At 36.1% G+C, this 11,547-nt stretch overlaps 1 protein-coding gene across 1 annotated transcript; it reads left to right on the forward strand.

Moving 5' to 3' along the window:
• Positions 1-1,358: 1,358 nt before the first annotated feature.
• On the forward strand, positions 1,359-7,640 carry agr1 (anterior gradient 1). Its single transcript, XM_015029924.1, has 8 exons — positions 1,359-1,464; positions 3,771-3,883; positions 4,029-4,092; positions 4,322-4,374; positions 5,420-5,496; positions 5,745-5,808; positions 6,622-6,705; positions 7,308-7,640. The coding sequence occupies exons 1-8, from the start codon at positions 1,454-1,456 to the stop codon at positions 7,355-7,357; spliced, it is 516 nt and encodes a 171-aa protein (XP_014885410.1). The 5' UTR covers positions 1,359-1,453; the 3' UTR covers positions 7,358-7,640.
• Positions 7,641-11,547: the final 3,907 nt, after the last annotated feature.

Below are 11,547 nucleotides of genomic sequence, written 5' to 3' on the forward strand. Positions count from 1 at the left end.
TCACATCACAAAAGACTTTTCCAGAAAAAAAAAGATGCATCCATTATAGTGTTTATAGTTATAGGTTTTGCAACACATGAGTGTCTCTCGGGCCTCCTGAAAGTGAATCCTGTTAATGTTGCACAGCATGTGTGCCATTTGGAAACATAGCTGGAAAGGAGCAAACTGTCCAAGAAAAACGTCAGGCATCCAGATTCCTAGTCCAAACGCTAATGTAAAAGGGGCTAAAAAGAGGAGAAATTTTCCTTTCTATCACAGAGTTTGATAAAAGTTTATGTGACAAATAAGGTATAAAATATATTTATTGATTATAGTTACTAAAAAAAACTTTATAGTTACTTTTTAAAGCAATTTAACACAGTTTTTTTTAGATAATACAATAAAGAATGAAATATGGAAATGAAAATATGTTTTTCTACTTGATTGTATTTTTGCAATACATAACCAGTGTTCAAAAATGATTAAAGCAAATTCCATGGTTTTTAAGACTAGATGTATCTGAATCTATTTGTTCACAAAGTCATTGGATATACAACCATTAACCCACAGGTCATGTTTTAAATCATTGTGAAATGAACTTTAGCAGCTATACTCTTAGGGTGGGGTCTGAAACAAGAACTTCAAGTGACTCTCTGGACCTTCCAGTGTGGCTCTTGATAAGTTTGGGAAAGAATGATAAAGCTGAGCAATATTTTAAAATATTTTTGTAACAAATAAATGCTGGGATTGGGGCTTTTTATCTTCAGATTGCAAACTACTTGCTTTATCATATAATCAAATATGATCATTAAAGAAGTTACATAAATTCCCTTTCATAATAAACTTTCATGAGTTTCTTTATATTAAAACCTTAGAACAAAACTACAATTTGTTTTTCTTTCATATAAAAATCAAAACAAATTTAATGATGCAGATATTATAAAAATAATACATTTTGCTTATCTGAACCAAAACCAAAAATAAGTCTTCTGGTAGTAATCCTTATCTGTTTCTGACAGTTATAGGAAACCTTTGGCCCTTACTTTGCCTTTATGGTTTGCTGAAGTTCATTTTATCTTCCCACCCTTCCTGTTACAGTAAAGTGAGGTTGTTAGCTAAACCTGACCTAGCGATGCTTCTGTATTTTACTCTGATATTCAGAGGCACTGTTGGTTGGACTCATTAACTGCAAGTTGTTCAGGTCGTGTGGCAGCAAAACCAGCTCACATCATCACCTGTCCACCACCGAACTTAACTGTTGGTATGTTGTGTTTGGTTTTCTCTGAACATCCGACTAAGGATTTATGGGTGTGTTTGTGTGCGCATACATATAATAGCTTCTTAGTGAGTAACATTTTCTCTTTGTTTCATAGTCATTTCAAACTATTATATAAATACCTGTTTGGCAAGTTTAGCTAAAAGAAAACCGACAAAAGGGAAGTCATTGAGGCGAACAAGCACAGACTCTTGCTTCATGCTGACAAGGTAAGACATCCACCATCTACAAAAGACAAGAATAGTAGAATTTTGAGTTGTTTTTTCTGTGAAAACATTCATGTTATCTTTTAGAACATGAAAAGCTGATTAAAAGATAGTTGGATTTGTAAAGAATTTGGCTGTACTTGTTAATTTCTGGCCTCAGCTAAGATGGGGGTTTTTTGGCAACAAAAATGAAATAATAAATTATTGAGAAGTAGATTTCTATGTGAATCATCATTTGTGACACAAATCATGATTTCTCCATTTTGAATGTTGAAAAGGAAGCAATTGTGATGTGCACAAGAGTGCTCTGCAAGGAAATTGTTAATACAGGAGTAAGGGAAGATGTTTATCACATCCACTTTAAGGAAACACTTCAAAAATGTTTAAAATTGTTGCTCTTTTTATGACATGAATTCCAGGCTTGTCTTACTTGTTCAGTGATTCAATATTGAATATCTTTGAAGTTTTAAAACTAGTCTTACTTCTCTGACATGGACACGACACTGACACTTGGTAGCATTGCTAGCCATTTGGGTGCACTCAGTACAAACGCTTTGTGTTGCTCACCTCCCTGAAATTTTACAATAATTCTGAATTAGTCTGAGTCCATTTCCCTCTACTTACCACTGGAAAATTAAGACTCACCCAAAAAAATTGTGGAATTGAAATGAGGAAATAATGGTAATCTAATGAATGAGATGTAACAACAAAGAGTGTGACTCATTGAATACTGTTAGAATAAGACTTATCTTTATGCTGTTTTCACATGTAGTATTTGTTTGAAGCAAATCCTCCAAAACAACAAAAAGCTTCTGACTTCACAAAGGAAACTGACCTTATAAAATCATGACAAATCTCATTTTCTTGAGAAAGATTCATTAGAAAGAATTTATTACGATGTTTTTTTTCCTAAATTGCTTTGTTGCATTTTTCAGATCAAATTAAAATACTCATAACTCAAACATCCACAACACTTGGTCCTTTGTGCTTACCGTAGGAGTTTCTACATTTCAGATCGCTTAGGACCTGCATCATTTAAATTCTCTGCTGTTTTATGATATCATTTGTTTATGTCAGTCAAAATGGTCTATGACAGTGAGCTGAGCTAAATAGTCATTCTCTCTAAAACTAATCATCCCCATTTCATTGCTTGAGTCATTACAAACATAAATGTTGAACTTGTTCTCAAGATTTGTCGATTTTATGCATTTTTTTCTTATTCTTCCTTAAAGATGTCAGCAATTCCATTGCTGACATCTTTAAACAAGGATGTTTCTTGCGTTTGTTTTATATGAATCCATACTTTGCTTTTCTACAATGTTGTGAACAAATTAGAATTGCAGACACCTTATGGAGTAAAAGCCCAGCCAGCATGCCTAGGTGGGCCCCATGTGGGGGAAACCAGGGCTGATACATGGGTCCCATATGGGTTTGTCCGCGGGTTCCATGATGGCCCCACGTGGGTTTGCCCATGTAGGGCCACAGCCCACATGGGCCCTACATGGGCACTAAATGGACAAACCCATGTGGGCCACCACCACAGCCCACATGGCCCAAGTAGGACCCATGTGGGCTGTGACCCTACATGGGCAAACCAATGTGGGGCCATCGTGGAACCCGCGGACAAACCCATATGGGGCCCATATGGCATGCCCTCCTTTTCCCCACATGGGGCCCACCTAGGCATGCTGGCAGAGAGGTGTCTGCAAAAAGCAGACTCTGAGAAAAAAATGTAAAATCAAAAGTCATCAAAGTCTTCAGAACTTCACATTATTCTAGAATGACAGACTTTACCACTGCCATTCAAACTAAATCATTTTTGAAGAACAGATGTAACAGGCTGGACATGGGATCATTTCTCATGTTTTCACTGCATAATATTCTTCATATTTGTTTTCAGTTCTAAGCACTTTAGTGTTGGTATTTTCCACCCTGGTTGTTCATTTCCCAACTGATATGGAAAATGAACAAACGATAATTCAAGGCGTGTGCGTTCAATCTGGCACACGTTCAACTCCTGCTTACCTGTCAAACCTGAAATGTGAACAGCCCGTGGAGCAGGAAGGTTCAGATTGAGCTAAATGAACAGACCACACGGTGGAGGATTCTTCCTTTCATTGAATAAAATTGTTATTTTTGTATTTGATTTATTAACAAGCATTTTACACCTTTCTTGTTATCGCAATTACTATAATTGCAATAATTTGTAAGGTTCTTGGTGCCCTATGCTCAGTGAGTCATGTGCTTGGGCGGAGACGCCACACCTGACACTCATGTTAAACAGTCGATTTTTACTGTGGTTTTCTCAGAGGTCGGGGAGCGATGCTTCGCTGGGTCGTGCTTGCTTTGTTCATCAGCCTCTGTGCCATTGCTGAGGCACAGAGCAAAAAGGCGAAGACTGCGCCTCCGACCCCGTCAAGAGGTGAAGTTCAGTTTGAGCAGATTGATTTCATCACAAGACTGAATTAAAGTCTAAAATTAGCTGATTTGGAAATACTCTGTTAAACCTTTTGCAGACTTACTTGGTGGCACCATGTTGATTTTTGTTTTTTTCTTTTCTTCTTCAGGATGGGGGAAAAATATTAAATGGGTCAAAAGTTATGAAGAGGGCCTGGCAGAAAGTGCCAAGAGGTAGGACTTTGAACCCATTCTTTGACTGCATGATAAGATTGTCTTCTTTTCAATGTAGCTTTTTTTTTCTTATCACACACAGGTAAACAGTTGGCTTTATAAAGTCATTAATCATGTAAAATTTGCCACTGCACCTCAATTTGTCAATAGATTAATTGCATTTACACCCTCAGTGTGCTTACTGTGCTGAAGAACCCACTGAGTTGATTCACTGGTTTTATTTTCGCAGTCAGAAACCACTGATAGTCATTCATCATCTAGAGAACTGCCCACACAGTAAAGGTACTGTAGAACTTTGGTTTTGTTCAATGAAAAAAATAATAATAATTTACACGTATAGATGCAGATCTGCATACCCTCTGTTATTGTGGCTACTTTGACTTCACGGGGAGTTCAGTGCTTTTGTCCCCGATTCCCTGCAGTGTAGGTAATGAAGTATGTTGGATTTCTAGTTATAAATCACTCAGTTGGTTTTCTGGAGGCGAGGTGGGTAGAAGTCTCAACAATAAAGCAGAGCTGGGTCTCAGTTTTGTTTTTTGAACTACACTTCTATTGGCATCCTTTGTAAAGAGGTGTAAAAGGCCTTTTAAATGCGTATTGCCTAGCAAAAAGAAGTTTATTCAGTGGAAGAGTATAAAAATCCTACGTTAAACTAGAAACACCAGATTTTGTTATACAAAGTACTGACAGACCTACCAGGAAAACTTGGTGGTCCTAATGGAGAGAAGGGTCTTTGAGGAATTTCTTTCTCTTGATCATCCAGAGACTTGGGTCCTCTACTTTATTTTCTTCATCTCGTCTCAGTATTTTGTATAGGATTTAGGACTAAGGACTGAGATCTCTATGAGATTAGGTGGATTTTATGTCAAATGAACCATTTCTATGTTAATTTGTCCATTTTTGGATCATTATCCTGCCAAAAGACCCAGTCATGACCTCATTTTCAGTTTTCTAGCTCAATTGAGCAGATTTTTATTTAGAAGCTCCCTAGATGCCCAAGATTTTAACAAAGTTCCCAGAAACACAGATCTCTCACAGTACTGTAACATGTTAATTGATTGTGCAATACCCAGATTTAAATAAATTTAATTTAAATCTGGGTATTGCACAATTAATTCAGGGTTTTCTTTTACACATCTTTGCCAGGAATGCCCAAAAGCGTGTAGAGCACTGTCAATTTAAATTCAACTGTCATACATTTACATTTATAGGTTAGTGTATTTTAAAAATGTCCTGTAAAACCTGGATTTTATTTATTGTTATTTTTGTCATTACTATCATATCATATCCAGTTAAATTTCTCAGACTAGATGTAATTATTTAACAGCTCTGAAGGAGGCATTTGTTGCTCATAAGTCCATCCAGAAAATGGCCAAAGATGACTTCATCATGCTTAACGTGGTGGTAAGTAACATATTATACATACACTGAGGAGAAACTATGTTGTATAAAAAAATGTTATTGGTCATGACACTTCTAGATATGTTATTATTAATGCAATTTTTTTGGAAAATCTATTCAGATTAGTGTTAATGTTTATTTAGGTACATTCTGTAAGTGCAATGGTTTCATACTCTATTTTGGCTCTGTGTAAATTAACACATTTAACATTGGCGGTTATTATAATTGTTGTGATTATTGTTCTTCTACAGGAGGAAACCGGGGACAAGCATCTGGCTCCTGATGGCTATTATGTTCCCAGAATCCTCTTTGTTGGTAAATACCCCCCATCAATTATTATAATACGAATCAGTGATGTTAACTGCAGCTCTGAGAAAATCAGAAGTAAACATCAGAGAGGGATTTTATGCCTAATTAAATAGGATCATAACACAGAGTACATGAATATCAGTGAGACGAATACATTATATCCATTTTAACTTGTTTTGATATTTTATGGGTAAATTCTGGGGGAAAATGTTTCCTTTTACTTTTTTCCCACAACCTAAATGTTGGATAAAACTGGATTTGCAAATGCAGAAACCCTCTGAGTGGCTCTGACATATTCATGCTTCAGTGTGTAGACTGCAAACATATTTGAATTTCAATGTATACATCAACATCGTACTAAAATATTTGAGACTTGAAGAATTTTAGTGGCTTTTAGTTTTGCTTCCAAATTAAAACACTTGAAAACATTAAGAGAACCAGTCAAAAAGTACTTTTACAGTATTTTATCCCAGTTTGTCCTGTAATAAAAAAAAATTTAAAGAATTTTTGTTTTTTATTGTTTACTCATATTTCTAAGTATTCTTAAAAATTATGTTAAATATAAATTTATCCAGTTTTTATATAAAAAAACACACTTTCATGTGGTTTCATAATTTTCTCACAACTCTGTGTGCTACTAATTTGATATAACTCTTTTGTGGATTAGCATTTTGCTATAGTTTCCCATCATCTTTTGTTTATTCTGCTATATTATTACCATGTTCTTCTAACTGCAATTCTAAGCTATTTATCAAAAGAAAACAGAGGTCATATAAACCAGGCCTGTATCTTTAGCTGATCATTTGTGTCATTCTGCAGATCCGTCTCACACTGTGCGTGCAGATATTGTGGGGAACTACGAAGACCGCCTCTACACCTACAGCCCAGATGACATGGAGCTCTGTGAGTGACTGTTAGCTCTCACTTTCACGCTGCTTGATCTTGTTTAATAGGGCGAAAACATGCAAGGAGAATCCATATGTCCAATCTGTAAAGTAATCTTTACATGAGCACCATGCAGGTTGAAATATTCTGAGATAACTGTTTAGGCAACACTTTGAGTGTATATTTTGCTTTTTCAAATTACACAGGAAAATGTTAAAATCATATTCTTTGTTGTCCAAAGGAATCCACATGTAGATATTTAGCTGTTTTAGCTTGAACTTAAGTGAAAGTGGGCGATTGATAGTAAAGGCTCCAGAAAAAACTTATAAATTTTTTTCCAAGGGTTGTTAAAAAGGAATAAAAAGTGATGCAATAGTTTAGTTCTGAGTGGCAATGTTGAGAAAACTATTTGACACTCAAACTGGGAGTTAGCTGTTCACTGACATTGTGTTTTAACAAACTGAACCTCCTGTTGACAAGTGTGCAGTCTTCAATTAATGTGGATTATTACAAACTGTTGCACAGCAGATGTACCTGCAGCTTGAATTAATGAACTGTCCTGTTGGCAGCTCAGTATCGGAGCTCTGATGTTTTTGTTCCTGTCCTCTGTTCTTTGGCAGTGGCAGCAAACATGAAGAAAGCCAAACTCCTGCTGCACAGTGAACTTTGACGCAGCTCTGCTTCTACCAGGTAGATGCTCCTGCAGAAAGACCAGCACTTGAACTGTTACACGGTCTTTTAGAGCTCATTTAAATCAACACTAAGGAGAAGCAATTGTTATTTTATTCATGCATTTGTAATATTTCGGTTGCTGTTCTGCAGTAGTGCTTTTTTATGTCAAAAATGGCTGCATACCTCAGAAAAAAGTGGAAAAACAACTTCAAATGTCAAGTTCTTTGCAATGTGTTGTTGTATCTTTAACCACGTTGAAATAAATGCAATTTGAATCTAAAGCTTCAACTTTATTCTATTTACTCGCATTGAAATCTTAAAATTGTATTTCTTAAGGGTTGTTAAGAAAAGAAAAAAGCTAATTTACCACAAACTTTAATATTTTCAAAGCTCTGAGAGTTTATGAGTGAAACTAAAACTGAAATAGGAGCACAGAGTTACTAAAGATTAATAAAATGCATAACCTTCATTTTGATAATAACACAGAAACAATTAATTCTCACTTCACGGAACCTAGAAAACAATAATTTTAGTTTTATGGATATTGGCATTTTTCCAACACTAGGTGGCAGTGTGATATAGCTGGTTAAAGTAGACCATATGAAGGCATTTTAGAGATCGAATGCTTTCAATGTAATGATATTAACAAAAATCAAAAGAACGCTATAAGTTTCATTCAGTTTTAATAGGTAAAACCTTAATGCAGGTCAGAGCTCTGCAACCTCCAGCTCTGGAGTCACATGTGGTTCTTAAGAAGCTTGACAAAAATGCTAAAGAATTTAATGTTTAAAATGTAAATGTAATTAGTAAAAGCTTGGTATAGCATTTTCATGCATAATATTTCTTTAAAGAGAATTTTCTTTCTGTTAGAACATTCATAAAAATATTCTAAGAGACTATTTTTATGAAGTCATTTCTTTTGTCTATTGCCTTTGTGGCTCTAAGCAAATTTTGTTTACCTGGAATAAAAGCAAAAATGGCTCGTAGGGTTGTAAATGTTGCTGATCTCTGGTTCAGATGAATTGCAAACATGTTTAGGTTTAGAAAATCTCATTTATAAAGCTGCTTGAATATTCTAGTCAAATGATGCTTCATGAAGCCTGTCAGACTGGTACCATATGGTCAGGTATGCAGAAATGGCTGCAGTAACATTCTGCATTGAGGGGCGTTGAAAACCTGTCAGAGACGGTAGATGCCTACAACACTACAGTACTGACTGAGGTAGTTTTAGTTAAAGGTGGAAAATCTATTACCAGGTCTGATGTCCTTGCCTTTCTTCTTTCAGAATTTGTATTTTTATGAGCAAAGCAAGGTTATATTAGTTTTTTTAAATCACCTATTAACCATTTGTTTTCCAGTATGTATGGTATAAATCTGACCACTTTGACAGCCTGGAGGGAAGAAACTTTGGTGCGGTTATATTTTCTCTGCAGTGCCAGCCTGAAAGTAAACATCTACACAGTTTGTGTCCAGAATGTGTGGGGTCTGCAGAGATGTTAGCTGCCCCTAGACATGTTCAACTCCTGGTTGGAGGGAAGACCGGCCCTGATGGTCCTTCCTGTAAAGCCAACTGTTTGTAGTATGAGAGTGAAATACTGAAGCTCTGTCATTTATTCCCTTTTTATCACATGCGATTAGTAATGTGTATTAACTAACACAACATATCCTCTTTCTTATCAGTCTGAATCCTATAACAGAGCTCACTGAGCAGTTGTCCGTTCTTCATGCTGTGTAAAAAATCTCAAGACGGACCTCTCCAGATGTTTTAAACACTGCCTCCCTCTGTTCTTTTCCAATAGGTTTCGTTTGCGCGCACTGCTGGATTCATAACAAATGTGTTTTCTGCTCTGGCATCTCAGGTCTGACAATTCCCTCCCTGTGTTCTCCGCGCTGCTGTTTCAGTGTTCTGGGAGAGAAATGATGCCTCCAAATCTTCCCAAAGCTGTCATACCACTTGGAGAAAATGAATAATACCTCATTTACTTGGCGCTGTTTAAGGAATTGTTATTCAAGTGGGAAAAACGTGGATGGAGGCCAAGTTTATTCATGTAATATGTTTGATGTGATAGCCGCACAGTGTGGTGTATATGAAAACTTTACAATTACAAGTACATTCCTACAAATCTAAATATCATTAAAAAGTTAATTAATTTCTCAAATTTAATTAAAAACGTAAAGTTCATATGTTATATTGATTAATTCCAAACAGAGCAATATATTTATATCATTTATTTCTGTTAGTTCTGATAATTAGCAAATAAAATCCCCAAATTCAATCTCACAGAACTTTTTACACAAGACCAATAGAAACGATTTTGACAACAGAAAACGATGACCATCTGCTGTACAGTATTTGATCTTCATTTGCACAAATGACTATAAACCCACATTTCCAGTTGTTCAGTTTACTTCCTGCTGCTCTGCATTTCCTGTCCAGATGATCTTATCAACAAAAGTCACCACGTCCTCTTGCTGTATTATTAACAACACAATATGTATCCATTAGACCTACAACATGATGAAGTAAACAGTCCATTTTCTTTATACAGCTGTTTTACATGAGATTTCACATCATTATTCATATATGGTATTCACTTCCTGCTTTAAAGAGAAATCCCTTTTTGGTGCAGAAAAGGGTTTTTAATATTTTCTTCTTTGATAAAACAATGAAAAAAACCAGATTATGATTCACATACTTTATATCTTTTTTGCTCTGATGGTTCTAAAATATTTCCATTTTAAAACCAGACAATAAATTGGTCTGTTGCCCACATGATGACATCAAATTCAAGGCAAGAAGCTTCAAATGTACAGAAATATTCTCACAGACCAAACCGTCAAACTCACCTGAGTTTAGAGATCTTTACTTTGACTTTGCCAGTGACAAGGACACTGGGCTATTAGTTCTTGTTTGCACATTGCTCGGACAATTTAGCTATTCAAATAGCGCCCGCTTACCGGAAAACAGCTCCTTAATGAAGAAATGACTGGGTAATATGCCATAAACTTACTCTTTCATTCCTTCCCACACACTTTTGAATACACACTGCATTGAACCAATAAGTACAGTACACACATGCACACCCAAACACAAACTTTCCTCACACACACGCTCACACGGGGGCAGAATGCTATTATAATGCAATCTACAGGAAACGGTGCCAATTTTGCCTTGTAAGTCAGACAGGTCAAATTGCAAATGTCAGCTTTTTTCTCTTTGATTTTAATTATTCTGTCAGGTTCAAAGAGCCTTCATCAGTAAAGGAGCTGTTCTGACAAAGGAAGGCCTGAGCGCACAGATAAGCTCAATCTGCGTCTCCTCTTGACACTTTTCTCCTCCGTACTTAGCCTATCTGCTCTCCTCTCACACACAGCGGCACTCGGGATTACCACTGAGTAAATTGCAAACTATCACCGTGCCACAGAGATGGTTTAGCAATTACCAAACGGCTGCACTGATGGGAAGTCAACTTTTTAAAAACACCGTTTCTTCACGTCAGATGAATTTTTATATATAAGATTATGTGTAAGCATGTGTCTTACATGTTTAAAATACACTTAACACAATTATTATTTCTGTTTGCAGAACATAATAAAAAGTCTAGCATGTCTTTTTTAATCTCTTCAAATTTTCTTCAAGACAAGCTGGATTTTCTACATCCCTAAAGCAGATGGGGTTTTTTACTCCTGAAGTGGATTTAAAAACACACTAATGAACTTCCAATTCAGTAAAACCTTTTAATCAGGCCCAAATGAGCCGTTATCCATCTGCTCCTGTGAGTTTGAGGTAATGACACTCAACTGGAAAAACTTCTTCCTCTGTGTTTAGTCGTGTCTTCTTCCCTGACATTGCTTCAATTAACTCTGTATACATTTTTGGTTTTAGCTTACTCATAGAAAGTCCTCTGCTCTGGTGATTAGTTTATTTCTGTCTCTTTCCTGGACAGTCAATTTCACGTCTGTCTTTTTCTTGGACTAAGTCAAAAACTTTCTGTACTTTCCTTTCTCTCAGAAAGAACGTCTTTGATTCTGCATGTCATTTTACAACTATGTGATGGATGGAGCTTCATTTGTTTATTTATTTATTTTTTGCCATAATCTTTGTGTACTCTCCATGTTTCTGTCATGAAGTGGGGGGTTGTTGATGGCGAGGAGAGACGCAGAGAACCCAGGTTATGGTGAAGATAA

The sequence above is a fragment of the Poecilia latipinna genome, unplaced genomic scaffold, assembly GCF_001443285.1.
Source record: "Poecilia latipinna isolate Pla-1442-1.1 unplaced genomic scaffold, P_latipinna-1.0 Scaffold167, whole genome shotgun sequence".
In the NCBI taxonomy this organism is placed as follows: Eukaryota; Metazoa; Chordata; class Actinopteri; order Cyprinodontiformes; family Poeciliidae; genus Poecilia; species Poecilia latipinna.

Coding starts and splice junctions, on each gene's coding strand:
- agr1 (XM_015029924.1), top strand. Junction 4,375..5,419: donor GAACTGCCCACACAGTAAAG/GTACTGTAGAAC, acceptor ATTATTTAACAG/CTCTGAAGGAGGCATTTGTT. Junction 5,809..6,621: donor TCCCAGAATCCTCTTTGTTG/GTAAATACCCCC, acceptor GTCATTCTGCAG/ATCCGTCTCACACTGTGCGT.